The sequence below is a fragment of the Tachypleus tridentatus genome, chromosome 13 (assembly GCF_004210375.1).
Source record: "Tachypleus tridentatus isolate NWPU-2018 chromosome 13, ASM421037v1, whole genome shotgun sequence".
NCBI lineage: Eukaryota > Metazoa > Arthropoda > Merostomata > Xiphosura > Limulidae > Tachypleus > Tachypleus tridentatus.
The window spans coordinates 103,809,731-103,828,515 of record NC_134837.1 but is presented as its reverse complement, the minus strand read 5'-3'; the positions used below and the strand labels follow the sequence as shown (position 1 = coordinate 103,828,515).

Sequence of the window (18,785 nt, the reverse complement as noted above, 5' to 3'; positions counted from 1 at the left end):
TTGTATATTCCTGGTTGTCTTAAAATAGGAAACAAGAAGGAATGCTCAATAGCTGTGGCATTTGAAATTCTTTTAAACAAATTAATCTATAAGAACTTTTTTCTTTTTGTTACTATATTTTTTGTACAGAAGCAATACCAAGCATGAGGCATACATATGTCCAATTCAGTTTTATTACTCATTAGGATCTATACCAGTCCATGCTCAAATTAAAATTCCTTTTGGCAGGATTAAGTGTAAATTAATCTATGAGGCCTTGGACATGGAGAAACATATAAATTTAAATGGTTTGAAATGACCTTCTGAGTCCAAAACTATGATTAGATCTCAAATTGGTTAAGAGATGATGGAGCTACGAGCTCAGAACCATTCTATGAGCCACTATGCTGTAGCTAAAAGAAAACAAACTAGCTTTCTTTCATATACTTAATAATAATAACTTATGCCAAAAGTGGGATATACACAAAAATAATTCAGTTAGTACAATAATCTTGTTGCTTTCACTTGTATGATGCACACATTTTGTTCTTATTTTATAACTGCTCAAATAACCTTATTTATTCTTAAACTTTACCTTGGTAACTTCAAAATTTTATATTTTTATAAATCTAAAGTTAAATGTCTAATATAAACAAACATAAAAATCCACTTACATTAAAGTAAGCCTCAAGAATCTGCATGGGGTCTGAAGAAGAGTGCTTAAAGTGAAAACAGATTCTCCAAGCAATGTTCGCTGTAGAAGAAATTCAAACACTTTTTACACGTTTTAGTGCAAAGCTACACATTAAGGTATCTGTGTTATGTCCACCACAAAGATCAAACTTTGAATTTTACCACTATAATCCCTCAAACTTAATGGTAAGTAATACTTGATCAAGTCAAAAATGATAGAAATTACACTATATATAAAAAAAAATTCCAGTCAATAAGAGGTGAATAGAGTTCTACAGGTTCCTTTTCCAAAATAAATCCTCATCACACATCTATTGTATTGTGTCAGTGAATCATATTTGTCCTCGTAAATTCTGGCCATTGGTGCTAATTAGTAACAGCTTTTTAAGATACAAATACATAAATATTAACAAAAAAAAAAAAAGAAAATGACAAGAAAAAAAATCTTATATAATGCAAGCAATTATACTTTTCACACATTATAATGATGTTCTAAAAGCTGTTTTTAACAATATTCAATTTCCAATATTTCGTATCTAGCTACCAATATTAATTTCATTTATTTTTAATAAAACAACTTTTCTCAATTGAGATATATTTACAAAAGTACTTTTGGTAATTCACACATAAATTAGAATGGGCAAGAATGCATTTTTAAATTTATTCAGCAAAAGGACTTTTAACCAAAAACAAAAATAGACAGCTGTAAAAATAGAAATTAATATTTCAGTGAAAAAGAGAAATTTAATAAAAGTGTTCAATTTGCTAAATAATAATGTATAATTAATGGTGATAGTATATCACATATTATCAAAATACCTAAAAGTATTTTAAGTTATTTGTGCTCACATTCCATCACTATATGAGGCTTACTTTATTTAACTACTTCATTCTTCCAAGTAGCACTATGAGAGTGAATTCAGTGCCACTAATCTGTTGCAGAAGTAGTAACAAACCAAAGAATAAATTAGGCCTCTAGAACATTTTGTTTACACAGTAATTCAGGTTTTGTTGAAAAAATTTAAAATTAAATGAATTTTTATTTATGATAAAAAGTACTATAATGAATAATATGTTACAAAAAAGCTAGTTTAAGCTAAATACATAAAACAAATACAAAAATTAACAAATAAAGTATTTGGAAATTAAATGTTTACTAAAGTATAAAAATTATACAGTTGTGTTTTGTCAGAAAAAATATAATCACATAACATTTAAATCAATCACAGAACTTATTTTTCCATTTACTGGCAAAATGAAAAATGTGTAAAAATCTACATTCTCCCATAAAACATGATCCATTACTATAAACCGATAAGATGCGGATTTAGCGAGAAAACACCTCAAACTGTTCATTAAAAAATTCAGGTGGACATTTAGACTGCACAAAACAGAACTCTTATAAACATGTATATGTATTCTCCTTAAACATTTAAATATTTTGCTCTAGCATTCTGAATCACAGTATTTTCGGTACGTGTACTGTGTCTCCATTAAACATTATAATAAACATAAAATGTGTAAGAACAATGTTAAATACTGAGTATCATACAGCATCAGAAAAGAAATTCCATGCAACATTTACATCATTAATGTCAGTCAGATTTCTGAAAGAAATCACAGTTCATGATAAACATTGGTTATCAATAGAAACCCTAAAAAAACAGTTTAAAAACATTAATGGATCTTACCGTGGCAGTCACCTTTTCTTTGACATCAAAAACTAAAACCTTCACTCTCATGGCAAGAGAAACTTCTCTCTTTAGAAATCCTACAGTCGTCAGAAAACATGGGTTGCTTGATCTCTTAAACCCATAAAAAGATAAAACATTACTGACTGTACCACTTAATCAATTAAAATTTTCTAGCTACTACATGTGTTACTAAGACATTTGGGTCATATTTCAGATGATTCAAGTGTAATATTATACTTTACTTCATTAATTCATAAAAAACACATTTGTTTTCTGTTAATGATTTGTCTAAACAAATACCACAGTGATTATATTTATTTTAAGATGAAAAATTAGCCTTCTATCTCAGAACTTTAATTAATAGGTGCATCACTATACTTTTGTAGTTTTTAACCAATAAAGCTGTTGCAAATTAGGAATAATTCAAACTATGATAGCATTAACAGTTTCTGTAGCATGTGGCATCAAAGTAACATTTCTAATTATCTTTTAATGTTTTTATAATATTAATACAAGAACTGAACATCATCACAAAAATAGCGTCTTTTTCTCAATCTTAATTCAATTTAACATTCTTTATGTTTATGTGTATTCAATCAGGAAAATTCTATAAATAGTTTTTCTCAATTTCTGAGATACTGTAAAATGCAACTATATGGAAATTAAATTTAATAACCTTAAATTATAAAATATTTTGTAATGCTACTATTTCATGTAAAAGTTTGAAAATGTGATCCATTACCTTTCATAATGTAAAAAAACGTTTAATAAACAGAAATTTAGCTAGTAAACAGTGACATTTACTTTTAAAATTTTGGAATAATGTACAGTACATTTTGAATTAGTTGCTTACTTGTGTTCTATTTCTAAAGTTCTTGTAATTTTCAAGTTTAAGTTGTAGAATATCACCTAAAAGTCAAGAAGTTTAAACAAATTAGTTAAAATAAACAAACTTGGAAATATTTCATACTGAGAATCTTGAGAAAACCCAAACTAAACTCTTGCTGCTATCATACCTCAATCATTTCAGTCTGAGCAAACTGTACCCATGAAGACTGAACAGTACGACATGTATAAACTAACACCATAGGGTTGGGTGGCTGTCCATCAGCATCACACTTCAAATTGTCACATACTATAGAAGAAACAATGAAAATAAGTGATATGTTTTTATTAAAATTTATAAACAAGAAAACTTTTGATGCATTTTCTACATAGTTCATCATTAATGTGATAAGTCAGAGGTTAAAACTTCACATATAGTTATCAAATGACTTAGTTGTATGTTACACATGTATTTTTACTTGTAAGTGTCAATAAATCGTATTAACATCCTACACATTCATTATAATATATGATTTAAGTACTTTAGTTCAGTTGATGAAAAATGCCCTACTAACAACTACTAGTGTGTTAAGTTCTTTGCTCAGTTAGAACAATTACGTGGTGCAAGAGAGGTTTTGTGTGTGACAATGTATCCAACTTAGATTACTGAGCATAAAAACAATTTTTTTTTAATAACTGTTATGTTAATATGAACAAAATCAGTCTAAAGCAATTATTGAAATTACAAGAATAAAACAGCTTTCTAAAGTAAATATTTGCACTTAGAAAGAATTATGATTTGCAAGTTCTTTAATAAATAAACAAAACAACATTATGAATATTTTAACATTTAACCCTGTAGCACTATATTATATCATTGTGTCTTATTTCTACTAAAGGAGCAATATATTCAACCTACCTAAACTAAGTTCCAGAAAAGGCTCATGCTGCAGTGGATCATAACGACCTGAACAGATGAACAAAGGACACAATTCATTATTCATTAATATCATAAAGTCTTTAATGAATACCAGTATACTAATAAAACAATTAATACAAGTAAAAAAGAATACATGCACAGATATTACTGAATATTAAGAACAATATTTGTTTCAACTACTTAAAATACATCTGGATTTACTACACACTCTATAACTGACACTTCTCATACATACTACAAAGAAATTTGGGGCAGTTGATTGAAATGGAATATTATATTTTATTCATATAATACGTTAAAGAATATTTGTGTTCTATGTTAAAGATTTATTTAAAAAATACCAAAATTATTACATTCATTATAAAATGAAATCAGTTTACCTATCTTAGATCTTTAATCAAACAGTACATCACTACTGCATGCATCAGGAATCCCACATCTAGCTAAGTGACAGTAGTTCCATTTTACAACTTGTTAAATGGAAATAATACAACACAAATCTCACTTTTTTTGCTTCTGTGCTAGTACATTTTATTTAATTTTCCAGTCCAATATAAAATATTGATATGAGGAAATGTTCCAAAATAAAAATAAACCTGTTTGATGTAGTATGAAAAATACTTGTGTAAAAAAAAAAACAAGCAAATTTTGTAAAATTCAAATAATATACATGTAAAAAATCCTTCCACTAACTCTCCAACAGAAAGCACGTCTATGAAAATGCAACAAATATCAGAAGATCATGTAAATGAACCTACAACCTCAACTAATCTGTGATAGAATTTTGAAAAACAAAATTCATGAAAAAATGATCATAATGTGTATTCTAGGAGAAACAGGGATATATTCACCCATTAACTGGCTGAGAGATTGATTTTCTTCAAAAGAATATACTCTCAGTTTCTGTACATCTAGCTTCCCCTTCTTAAGATGCAACTTGTTCTTTAGAGAATGGACTTGTGACTTCATACATTCAAAGCTAGCGGAACGCAGGATATTCATCCATGTCTCTCGCTCCACCTCAGTAGCTGTCCCAAGCTGCTGACCACCATGATCATCACTCACATAGTCTACCACATAACAAAATTAGTTTACTGATGAGTGTGGTAATTTCCTGCAGTGTATATCTTTTTATTAGTTGTTAGGTTTGAAATACCCAATTTTAAAAATATTCAATAGTTCAGAAATTTGCAAATAAAGCAAAACTTAGAAATTAAGCAACACTAAAACATGTTCTCAAGAGCATAGCAATTACCAGTAGTTCTCACTAAATCACACTAAATTAATATTTTAGTTAATTTGTTACACCAAGTAATTTCAAACTTTAAAAACCAGCTTATCTCATTAAGATATCATTATAAGAACTAAATTGAGACTAAAAAATATTCTGACATGTGGAAATTAACGAAAAAACTAAAAATGTAATTTGGCTGCTAGCACTTAAACTATTACAAGAAAAATCCAATAAGTGAAAAGAGGCTCCAGACCTGAGACCTGAACCCAGAACCTTTAGATGACAACAGAATTGCTCTGCGAAATGAACTATCCAAGAATACAAATAATTCCAATTATTGTTCACATACAAGGCTTTTCACTATGTGTATATCACCACATTATATTATGACAAGATAATTAGTGGGATAATTTATCATCACCTAATCAAATTATACAAAGTATATTACATTTATTTTGCTTAAATGTCCTAAGGGAACAATTTTTAGTAAAACTTACAGACATATATAACTGGTCTTGTTAGACAAAGATCCTAGGTTACAGTCCTCTTTCCAGAGTGTTTCTTTTCACTTTTATCCTTTTTTATGCAAAAGTTTATATTACAAATTGCACTTTCAACTCTAACTTACAATGCATATCCAAAATATTTATCTCAATTTCAACATGTCATGAAAAATAGTTTCTTTTTACATGTCAATTAAGTGTTTGCATAAGAACCTAAAATAATCACACCACAAAACTGATAAAATAATGAAAACCTTAACTTTAATACAACTTTAAGTTTGGAGAACTACATGTAGGCTTAAGTATATTATATTATATGAAGTTACGACACACTAATAAATAACTATTAAAATATAGCTGAATAAAAATACATTTAACTACCTAGAGTGAAAGGAAAGATGTTTTCTGTTTCTGAATCAGCTTTCACTGAACAGTGTTCAATAACTAATAACCCCACTGGTTCTGAGTACTGGAACAGGAAAGAAAACACATAAAAGCTAAGCTGACTGTGGTCTCAAAGCACTGTGTTATAACAACAAAAACATCCTAATTTTAATGTTCACAATTTTCTGCAAAACAAATTAATTAAAACTAAATTTAATTAAAAAATCTTGATATCATAATTTGCAAATGAAATGCCAAAAGATATGAAAGATATACAATTAAGTGAGTTTCTGACCTCCTATATTTACACAGGACACACTAATGTATGGTAAATATAAGTTATTTCAAAGATACATAAAACCATGTGCCACGCTAATCACTTGGGCTGATTCTCAATATTAGTGTAGTAATGTGATTACCAAGTAAGTGTATGTTAAAATGAAACTCCATTCACTTTAACTTTAAATAAAATCAATATTACTTTCATTAACTTATTAAATGTAACTGTTTTTATTACACCATGCAATACTAAATAGAATTAGGAACTTTTTAACATATTAACTAATCTATAAACTTCGGTAATTCTTCAGCAAAATTATGGGTCAGAGGATATACTTACAACCAGTATGAATAGTTCCGACACTGAAAGTTATTACTTTCCTATACTGAAAATATATTTCTGACGGGTACTTACTTCTATTCCCATTTATGGATATTCTTGTTAGGTGCTACCCTCTATATATGCAAACATTTCTCTACATGCAACAAGCCTTGAGCTCCCACATACCTCACAATCAACATGGTTTAATTGCATCTTGCATGTATATCATCATGCAACCCTCCACCAATAGGATTGTCACACACCTTCCTAAAGCATGTAACTCCCTTTATTCCATTCTATCAAACTGTCAATTTGAGATTAAGCAGAAAAGAAAGCTCTGGTTTTCCATTGGGAGGAAGAGTGGGAAGTGTGAGAGAAACTAAATACCCATCAGAAATATACTTTCAGTATAGGAAAATAACTTCTCATACAGTACATTACCTCCTCTCACTTGTACAGTTATAATCCCATATTGAATAGACATAGGAACTAGTGTGAGAAATAGGAAATAAGTATCCTTTAAATGTGTTGGAAATACACCCATAAAGTGTGATCCTGTTTGGAAACCATACCACTTCTGTACCAGATATTATTCTGTGTCCAGTGTGAAAATAGTTGTTGCATATATGGGCAGAGATTGGAAGAAGCACAACCAAAAAGGTAGACAACTATTTGGTTCAGAATCTGAATAATAGCATGTAGAAAGTGCAATCTCAAAAAAGAATTACTGTATAAAAACCTTCTACAGACAGTAATATGGTGAAAACTAAAATGGAAATGTCACAAGGTATAAAGTGGCTAGAGCACAATGGACCATATATGGCCAGTCAACTCCAGTCCAAAACCAAGTGGTATCAGAAATAGAACATCTGACCTGTGGAAGGACAAAGGTCCACACTGTCTTCACCTCATATTACATAGAATGAAAGGATATAATTTTCAAACTCGTCTATGAAATGTGCTCATGCAGTAAGTTGCATCAGAGTGACACCCCTATGAACACTGGCTTTAGGCAGTGAAAATGTAATGGAGTGCAAAATGAAAAACCACTGGCCCAGTCAACATCATTCTCCACATAGGACTACAAAGAAGATGGAGCATAAAGCCACCCTCAGGTTATACTGCATGAAAGTGGATTGCCTTGAGAAATATACAAAAATCTCCATGCAATATCAATCTCTGGGACACACTGCATGGAGATGGAGATTCAGAGGTAAATTGAGTGAAGAGGAGGTAACACAACTAACACATGTAAGGATTTACGTTAATTGATCTAGCTATAATCTAAAACCACTAGCTGAGACTTGTGTCCAGGTGATGATAGGATGGAAGATCTCAATCTAAGGGGTGAACTGCAATATGATATATCTACTCCAAAAGACCATCATCCTCTGAAAATGACTAAACAAAGGCTGGAGCACTGTATCAACCTCAAAGTCCCACTGCATGAAGTGGATTGCATCCATAAAATATAAGCAATCTCACCTTGAAGATAAAACCACACAGAAGTTGTGTGCAACAACAACTTCCACAAGCCACCATATGAAGATGGAATGTATTTAACTGGTGACATGCTCAACATCATCCCCAGAATAGGACCACACAGAAGATGAAGTGCAATGTCACCCTCCAGGTCCCATCACATCTAGAAAATATAAGCAACCTCACCCTCTGGATAGAACTGCACAGAAGCTTGGTGCAACATCTTCAGAATCCATCAGCAGACCACTATCACCCTACTCTCTACTAACTGAAAGTTCACACATTCAGGAGGATTCCTCTAAGATCCACCACCCCAGCAGCTCGGAACTGGAAAATGACAAGGACTCCCATACTCCACTAAAAGAACAAGAGGGAAATAATGCAGTGAAGAATATGAAGGAATACCAACATCACAGACAGTGCAAGGGGAAACATAAAATATCCTATATTGAAAAGCAGACTGCAGCTGATTTATTCAGTTGAAGGGATGGTGGCAAAATGGCACTACCCCATTCAGCTTTACCCATGTAAGTCCACTGGTCAGTGCAGTCCAGAACAGGCATATTAATGAAGCAAATATATAACAAATAAAAAACTACTAGCAATCTAGTGGAACACCCCATTTCAAAAGTGTGCATTTTTGGTCATGGATATATTGACTCTAATTATTTAAGCTTTCCCATGTGTAAAGTTTATCTGGAGCAGACCCAGAATAAGAGTGGGAAAGGGGTGGAAGAGCAAATGGTTAAAAGAAAAAATGAACCTCACAAGCTGCTAAAAATTTGAGGAAGAAAATAGATCTGGAAGAACCACACAATGAGGAGGTCAACAAATTTGGAAGGAAGGAAAGTGGAACTAACTGGTCCATTTCCAATGGAAAACATCTACTGCTAAGGTCTAAGGATGATGAACTTGAAACTATTTTGACCCTATCTCATAAATAACTATTTCATGGATATTATCATTACCCATATTATGTTATTGTGAAAGTTTCATACTGATTAGAAGTTCAGCAGTGAAGCTAGTACAAAACAAATAGTTTCACAATATTGAAATAAATATGAAAAACATGCAAGTCACAATAACATTCAAGTCTAGCAGTTGTAAAGGATTTATCTTTTGATGTTTATTTTAATACCTACATACTTCAGTATAGTTTTATTTTTGCATGCAATATATATTGTTGAGTGTGTATTGCGCAAGTCCCATCTGCTCTCTAAATTAGTAGATTCTTGAAAGTAAGAATCAACAATATTTGTTTTATGAAAATGCAAGCACACTTGGACATTGTTGAAACCTTGAGACAAACGAGTGATTCATGTAAAAAAAGGTTAGTAGCTGAAACACAGCAGAAGATTATTATTGATAAGCTACGGTCAGTGTGCCTTGAAGCTATAATTGTGATTTATTGTCTATTAATTGGAAAATTACATAATTGGACCACAAACGTTTGTACATTTCAAACATTATGAACTGATTAACTTCAGACATTATTTCTAATAAGATATTAACTACCTTCACCAGGAAAAGTTAGCTTGTAAAGGTGCAAAGCCAAACAACAATACTGCTAACTAGCATCCTGTGAAGTATACCTGTATGTCAACATAAAAGTAATTTGTGTGTTGTGGACCTGGATCATCGATAAAATACTAAGTTCTAGACTGGATACAAGTCTTTGTATTGTCTGTAAGTTTGTGAAACTCTTGTATATAAACTATCACTTATAATAACTATCAGTAACAGCCATTATCATAAATTGTATTGTTTTTTATTTGTTTATTAAAACATAAGTGTCGTACGAAAGAAAATTATGCGTATCAAAATTGTTGGCAAATATCATAAATTGTATACATATTAACATTTAATTATGTTCTAAATTCAAATTCAAATATCAGGTTATTCAAAATGGTAATATGTAATGTACATAACATTATAAATTCGAGACTCATCCAAAATAAGTTATATTATGTAATACAGTGCTCAATATTAAAATATTTCTTTGTAAACCAGAAAACTAATCAAAATACACTCACTTAGATATAAAATGCATGAAATAATAAATATTCAATATTTAATTTTAGTACTTAAATTATAATTATTATATTTCCAAATTCTGGTTATTAATAAAAAAAGTGTAAAATTACTGTAATTTTACAATTCCACAATTGCCCAAATATGTTTTATGGTTCAGTTTATGACTGTTAAAGTCAATAAAGATTCAGAGACAAGTCTGCACACAGAAACACAAAAACAAAATCTTACCGGATCTTTACTTTTGCAATAAAATAGAAGATTCCCTCGTAAACGAAACCAGCGTTCTGTAAAAACTATAAGAGACAGCTCTTTAGGCACAAAACAAACATTGTAATAACATTTAACATATAAAATTCAATTCAAAGCAGAAAACTTTAATTGTCAAAAATAACCTCATTTAGAACAATTAATATTTCATACCATCTCCTCGACGAAATATGCCTTCCTGTTTTTCCCGAATAAAAAGCACTCCCTCTTTATCAAACTTGTATGAAGGCTGGGAGGCAACAGCTAAGAGTTCTTTTGCATTTAATCGCATCTGATCAAGGAGTTGCTTTTTTCACACCATATCATGGATTTATTGTGACTACAATTAAAATAAATACATGTAAGACTCCAATAGAATGATCTTAAAAAAAATGTTTTAGAGTAGTGAATGTATCTAATAAACAGTAACACTATAACTTGAATACCATTTAATAAAGGATAGCTACAACCAAATATTTTGGTTTGAAACAATATTATAATAAACAAGAAGTCTATAACTACTAATACTCATCCACTAAATACAAGCATCAAACAAACACAAGTTTATAAAAAGTGCATGTGCATATACAATGTGAACTTTTTTTCTGTACCAATAATTCACCCATGTCATGAATACTTCAGCTTCATAGTTTTAGTATGTGATAGTCTTCTCTCACCAACTTGCTCGCTATTTATCAAGTATTCCGATTTTAAATTTAGACACACAGACAAGCATTCTCTTATCTCAACAGTCACAAAATGTTAAAAAAGAATTAGGGCTGGCTCAAGACAGGTATGAATGGCTCAAACAAGCCACTACAAAATTTTAGGGGCACAAAATTACAAAAATGTAGAAACAATACTGATAAAGAAAGAGTTAAGGGTTACTTGTGGTGTAAATTTGTGTGCAATACTTAAATTGATATCACACTAAATACCAGAATATTCAGTTCCAGGTAAGATCTTTTATATGTGAAAACCAAATAAATGTTTTCCAAACACCCTTTTTGTTCCAAGAATTTTATAAACTGTGTCCATTAGTATTGCAAGTGCTGAAAGATCATTTTCAAGACTAAAGTTGATAAAAACATTTTTGCATTCTACAGGGTGGCCTGTAAGTCCCTACCCGACCATATGTTATTATGTTAGATTATCTTATACTAATGATGAGTTGAACGCAGGTGTTACTGCAGCATTTGGAACAATAACCCCTGCTACGTTGAGGAAAATGTCTCACAGAACATGGCATCGCATAATATTATGCAGCAAGAATGAGGGACAGCACACAGATACACTGGATACATAAGATATATGGATGGGTAGAGACTTACAGGCCACTATGTACAATGGGACAATAATTTTTGAAGAAAATGAAATGGCCAGAGAAATTAACATAGATAGATTAGAGAAAATTCCTTTTTCAAAGACTAATTTAGTTCTTTTAATATGTATTTTCCTATTATGTACCACTTTTCTACTCTGCATTCTGAATTTTAAAAAATTATTTACAACTTTGTAATATACAGAAGAATTATTAAAATATAAAATATGAAAAATATTTCGTTTTTATTTCTGTACCCTTAATTTTGAATTTAACCCAGTACTGACTGAACACCCCCTCTTTTGAATATTTAACTTGTATATAAACTTGAAATTATATGCATAATAATTTTATGCAGAGGTATGCCCCCAGATCTCCCTAAATTGAGCTGCCTTTGGCAGCAAAGGAGATACTTTTAGCAGATCCTTACACTTTTAATCTTTCATTGTAATAATTCACATGTTGAAAACTGCAAAAACAATAATACAGTATCCTTCACAGACAAGGGACAACATAAAACAATGAAAACAGCTGAGACTTTCAACAGTCACTAACTTTCTAACTATGATGAACAGACAGTCTAATGTAAAGTGAGTATTAGGATATACCCTAAAATATTCCGAGTATAACAAGATGAAGATTAATAATATGTTAAAAGATATTTAAATGAGACTCATTTGGTATTTATAATTAGTTCTAGTCATCATAGAAAAGACACTACTCTTAAGTAAACTGTGGAGAAAAAGAGCCCCCACTAATTTATTGCATCAAAGAAATTGAAGTGGGAAGGTTATGGACTTCTTGAAAATACAGACACAGCCTTACGGCTTTATATGAATTTTCCTTGATTGTACAAACAAAGTTTCATATCTGAAAGCTTCTTCTGTTGGGAAAACAAGAGTAACTTCATGAAAACATGCTCAACACAATTAAGACTTTGTATTGATACTTTAAGATAGATAAACCATTTACTCTCTTCACTTATAAAAAAAAAATAAATCCATCGAAATGCATGAATTTAATAAAGTGGCTTATTTAAGGATGTCACCCTCATTTAAAACTTATTTGTGACACTTTTTTTTTGTATTCCAATCAAGAACAAATGTAAGTGAAACACTTATCTACATACAAGTTTAATGTTTTTGCAATACAAAAGTAATTTAATAGAATAATTATATTATAGTGGCTATAAAACACAGTCAACTATAATAGTACAGAAAAATACCTTCCTTTAGAGTACAAAGTGAAAAGTATAAACCAGCCAATTACATAAAAAGTTAATATACAATATTTTAAGATATATTTAACCATCAAGAACTAAAATGTGATTGAAAACAACAGTGTCATGACAAAATTTTATGCTCCACTTTCAGTTGGTCGTTTTTAAAATTCAACTTTGCCTTCTATATGTATACAAAAAACAAACACTTGTTAAATAAAATCTGCTTAATCAATTGAAAACAAGTAATCTGCATATTAAATGGACTATGAAAGATGATTAAAGAAGGCACTTAATATGACTGGGCCAAGTTTAAAACTGTATTGGTAAGTTTAACTTAAATGGTAGGGACTGTTTCCTTTCATTCAATTTTCATGACATTAACTAGGCATCATAACAATAAACTGTTTAAATATCAAACCAAACTACAGCTAACATCATCAAATTTTTAAAATATGGTGATAAGCACTTGTAATGTGTATTCACATCTTGCAATAAATTTCCTCAGTATTATTTCCCTATATATATGTATATATAATACAATCAAAAACTTCAATATACTTTAAAATACTCAGCACACTTCTTTATAACATTTACATTCAAATAATTCTAAGTTATTAAATAAAGCACATATAACAAAAAAGTCTATATAAAGTTAAAAATGTATATAAGAACAAAAGAAAGGGTCACTGAACACTGACACGTTTCATCCAAGTTACTTCCATATTACTGTTATCTATATTTTATCAATAAAACAAAAATTATTCAATGTGCATATATCACATCATTTAACATCCTTCTAAGCACACACACACAAAACTTAAATATTTTATACAGTTTTATTTCCAACCTTTTCATTCTACAATATAAAATTTTGAACAACTGTTTAAAACTGTAACAGTTTTGAACACTGAATCAAGTTTTGTTACTTTTGTCCTTTCTGTAACAAGACTTGTAAGCTTCATAGAGATCACATCTACACTTCATTTTCTCATGAAAAAAATAAGTTAATAGTACAGTTATGTAAAAAAAAACAAGAGTAATTTGTTGCTTCACTTATACAGTACCAAATTTATTTTCAATTTCAACATATTATTTTAATGTTTGAAAAATGCTAGTTGTGATACCAGCACTGGCAAGTGTCAAATGAAAGTCTAAAATATCATACTCATTTATTAGTAATAGTATAGTATAGGCTCTAGCTGTTGATATTACTTTATTAGCAGTAAGCGAAGAAGATACATAGTGCTACTGATAATATGATTCATTATTCATTACGAATCATACTCACAATACTAATGCTATCTTAAGTATTTATTAACTAATTTAGCATCCTTAACTTACCTGATAGAACAGAATAATACGTAATTATAACACTACAGTTGACTCACTTAAGTTTCAGTATCATGTTTAGGCTTTGAACAGTGGAATTTTGAAGTTACCCTGAATTAACAAATTAATTTGTAATTAAAAGTTACAAAATACAAATTAAAAGTTATTAATTGCAGTTGAAAACTCTACACAGTGACACTTACAACATGTAAGGGAAGGTTAGAAGTCCATAAAAATTAAAGAACACTATTTGTTGGGAAATGTAACAAAAGAAAAGTTTAAAATACGCAAGTATATCCAATAAAGTAAATAATTACTTTTACAAAACATAAAACTAGGCTTACACCGGTTTTTAACTTTTAACTTAAGATCCTTTTGCCTTGTCAACAATAATAGTGCCCTCTAACGTCAATTTGATTTATGTACAATGAAATAATCTAAAAGATTGATTTTATATATCTGATATTCTACAGATTCACATACATAATATCTTTAAACATGCTCTAAATTTAGATATAGTACGTTTAACTACAGATATTTCAAAAATCAATTTCCGAATAAATACTTTTCGTAATATCCAAACCCTAATAGTTTTAATGTTACAGCATTTGTTAATTTGATTTTTCACACAAAGCTACACAAGAACTGCCTGTACATAACTATCCTAATTTTGATCTGTAATAAGACAACTAGTCATCAACACCCACAGCGAAACTTCGGAGCTACGCTCTTCTGGTCGAATGGTGGTATTTGCACTTACAGCCCTAATTTTTTTTTTTTTTTCAAACCGTGCAACTTGTAGATTCACAATTCAGTTACAATTAATAATGTAAATCAAAGTCTTTTCCTGGTTTGATGAGAGTTGGCTAGTAGCTAAAATGTTGGATTGCGGATCAAAAGGTTTAATATTCCAGCTACACTGCAGATGACAATGTTTAGACTTTCAGCTGACCACGCTTTGTAAAACTGGTAGACATTCTATTTTTCGGTTTCAAATGCTGGACGGCAGACTTATGGTTGTTGATTGACTGCCTTCTCTTTGGACTGTAGTAATTAGGAACTGCTATACGTGAACCTTAGAAGTTTCTGACCTGGCCTTTGAACTCTTTCATGTTCAAAATAACAATAGTCTAATAAGTCTACGGCAGCAATTTTCAAACTTTATAACTTTCGGACTTTTTTTAAATTAAAATATTCCTTGACCCCTCAAACCTATATCGATATTTTAGTTTTAAAAAAGAAAATACTTCATGTACAAGAAAAGCACTATTCCAAAAATAAATATTTTAAATTATATAAATGTAAGTTAGGAAAAATATTTTTTATTCTGTAAATCATATTTTCAAAATATTTTAATGAAGTTTCAAACATGACCCATGGATCCCTCTGAGAATCCGTCAACTCTCAATTTGAATAAAGCTTATCTCGGATGTTATACTCTCGTAGCGCTTATTTAACGGATAAAAACTCAAAGCAAAAATACACACAAAATAGCATGAAACCATTTCAATACTTTTTACCATGGCGGCTCGTATGAAAAATATATTTTCAACATTCTGCTTGTAACTCGTCTGAATTTGCTGATCATGATACATGATAACGTATGATATCATTTGTATGAAGGTTGCGGATGTAACTATTACAAGTTTAGTTTTTATACGTTTAGTATTCGATATCTGAAATTTTTATGGAAAAACACTCTTAATCACTAGGTGTGAATTTTATACAAAGTATTCAAGAATTTTGGAAAAACTTTTGAAACATCATAGCGGGAAAATCATTTTACATGGAGACGTACAGTTTGTTGCATACGCAAGAATAATTTACTCTTTCTTACAGTCTCGATTGATGTTATCAACGTGTTATCACAATAAAACAGTACCCCTACAAACTGGAACTCTAATGCCCACAATACACTTAATGAAGCCTCTCAGTGTGTGGATTAAGCGAGAAAGCCTAGTTAGCTGGCTCACGCGTTTTCTGAACATTTCGCCTACGTTGTTTTTTGTTGTTGTTGTTATTGTTCTTTTTTAAAATTTTAATGGAACTTCGTAAATGTAATTGTTTACGCTTGTAGGGTTGCGAATAAGGATGAACTGCTTTGACGACTTCAAGAAGCTTTTACAAAAGTTATTTCTGCAGTGATTAGGTACCGACTAGATATTTTGCGTTTAACTCGTAGTGCACGTGTTGAACTGTGATGAATACATACTTTAAAACAGCATTAAACATTTTCCTTACACGTACAATAAACGGTGTATTTCTATGTTGAACACTTTTTCTGATATGATTTTTAGAAAAGCGTTTCCAAAATTCTTGAACACTCACCATGTATAATTGTGGCAAACTTAAATTATTCTGTTTCGTCATTATAATTTCTTTTCGTGTTTTTCGTGCTAACACTCGTGTTTTGGGTTTTTCTTGAAAGTACTGTTCCAAATATTATTTGTATTATTTAAAATGCTGTTCATAAAAAAAAGGGCCTGGCATGGCCTAGCGCGTAAGGCGTGCGACTCGTGATCCGAGGGTCGCGGGTTCGCGCCCGCATCGCGACAAACATGCTCGCCCTCCCAGCCGTGGGGGCGTTATAAAGTGACGGTCAATCCCACTATTCGTTGGTAAAAGAGTAGCCCAAGAGTTGGCGGTTGGCGGTGGGTGGTGATGACTAGCTGCCTCCCTCTAGTCTTACACTGCTAAATTAGGGACGGCTAGCACAGATAGCCCTCGATCAGCTTTGTGCAAAATTCCAAAAACAAACATAAAAGAAAGATTAATATATGTTAACGATAAGTTATAGTAATTAAGTTTCTTAGATTTTTCACTTATATTATATTACTTAATGATTTGTGTATGTAACTGAAATTAAATGTAACGATTTTTCTTTAATCGAAAATAAATACAGCAGTTTCATATTGTTAATTCTATCCTGATGTTAGGAAACACGTGGGAACAAAGACAATTTAAGACGTGACCCAGCATGACCAGGTAGTTAAGGTACTCGACTGGTAATAGCGGGTTAGAATCCCTGCCACATAAAATATGTTCACCTTTTTAGCCGTGAGGAGTTATAAAGTTTCGATCAATCCCACTATTCGTTGGTAAAAGAGCAGCCCAAGAATTGACGGTGGGTGGTGATGACTGGTTTCCTTCCCTCTAGTTTTACATTGTTAAGTTAGGGACGGCAATCGCAGATAGTCCTCGTGTAGCATTGCGCGAAATTCAAAACAAATAAAAATAAATTAAAGATAAAAATAAAATGCCCTATAACCAGAACGCTTTGGAAAGGTAGAGACAATACTATACGTAATGATAATCCTACATCTGGTCACCAATGTTACATAGTCTTGTAAAAATAAAACTAGTAATGGTCTGAACGTTTACATTATTCGTCATCTTTTGAAAGACAAGCAGCTGAAAGTTTATGTATATATGTATTAGTCGGATTATAGGTGGCAGCACAATTACTTATCGGTTTATAGCACTAAAGTCTATATAAAATGATATAAAATAACATAATTGCTTGCTTTCAAAATTTTAAAAATATTCACTTCTAAGTATTTCAAAGTATAATTTGTCATCTTTATTGAATACAATCTAAATTTTCAAGATAAACATAGATATTGTAAGTGTCTTGTCATAAGTTATTTACGATACACAAATTGATAGTTTTTTGAGTTTGTGTGTGTTTTCTTATAGCAAAGCCACTTTAGGCTATTTGCTGAGTCCACTGAGGGGAATCGGACTCCTGATTTTAGCGTTGTAAATCCGTAAACTTACTGCTTTATCAGCGGAGGACTAGTTTTTGAAGGTATTTCTATACTGGCAGCACAGACATAAGAAATAATAATTAAAAAAAACAAAGAGCATAATATCCTAAACATTTATGCTAGTGCGTGAGACAAACTATCATTATTTATGTGTTCTGCAAGAAAGCTATATTATATTATTTCTTTAACTTTGCTTTCATTTGTAGTATTGGTTATTGTTTAAAGTAATTATTTTTATTATTTTTAATATTATATTATTAATATAAATTTTACGTTGAATTTTTAGTTTAGTATATTGATATAAACTAATTCAAATCTCCTAAATTGTAAGAAACTCGTGAAACTTGTTAGAATTACGACCAAAACTATCATTACCATCAGGGGTACCAAGTGATGAAATTGTATATTTTTAGTGAAGGTTTAAACGCCGAAATTTGAAGAAGCGTTAGAAAACAATAAGTGTAACATTTGTGATAAAATCACATTAATTGCAGAGTTTGTTTTCCAGATTCCTCTTTCTTTGCTCATTTC

At 30.7% G+C, this 18,785-nt stretch overlaps 1 protein-coding gene across 6 annotated transcripts in view; it reads right to left on the bottom strand.

Annotated features, from left to right (window-relative positions):
* The window catches only part of LOC143238119 (inositol polyphosphate-4-phosphatase type I A), a 68,446-nt gene extending 53,556 nt beyond the window's left edge, over window positions 1-14,890 (bottom strand). For 2 of the 6 annotated variants that reach the window (XM_076478079.1, XM_076478074.1), the window contains exons 1-9: window positions 14,691-14,888; window positions 10,790-10,955; window positions 10,598-10,662; window positions 6,250-6,337; window positions 4,983-5,201; window positions 4,111-4,158; window positions 3,383-3,501; window positions 2,364-2,477; window positions 654-733 (exon numbers count right to left, since the gene is read on the bottom strand). In XM_076478079.1, the coding sequence (XP_076334194.1) occupies window positions 654-733; window positions 2,364-2,477; window positions 3,383-3,501; window positions 4,111-4,158; window positions 4,983-5,201; window positions 6,250-6,337; window positions 10,598-10,662; window positions 10,790-10,907 (851 nt within the window). In that variant the 5' untranslated portion in view covers window positions 10,908-10,955; window positions 14,691-14,888. Of the gene's footprint in view, window positions 1-653; window positions 734-2,363; window positions 2,478-3,382; window positions 3,502-4,110; window positions 4,159-4,982; window positions 5,202-6,249; window positions 6,338-10,597; window positions 10,663-10,789; window positions 10,956-14,499 lie in introns of all 6 variants that reach the window. The other 4 variants (XM_076478075.1, XM_076478076.1, XM_076478078.1 and 1 more) reach the window with 4 other exon arrangements.
* Window positions 14,891-18,785: the final 3,895 nt, after the last annotated feature.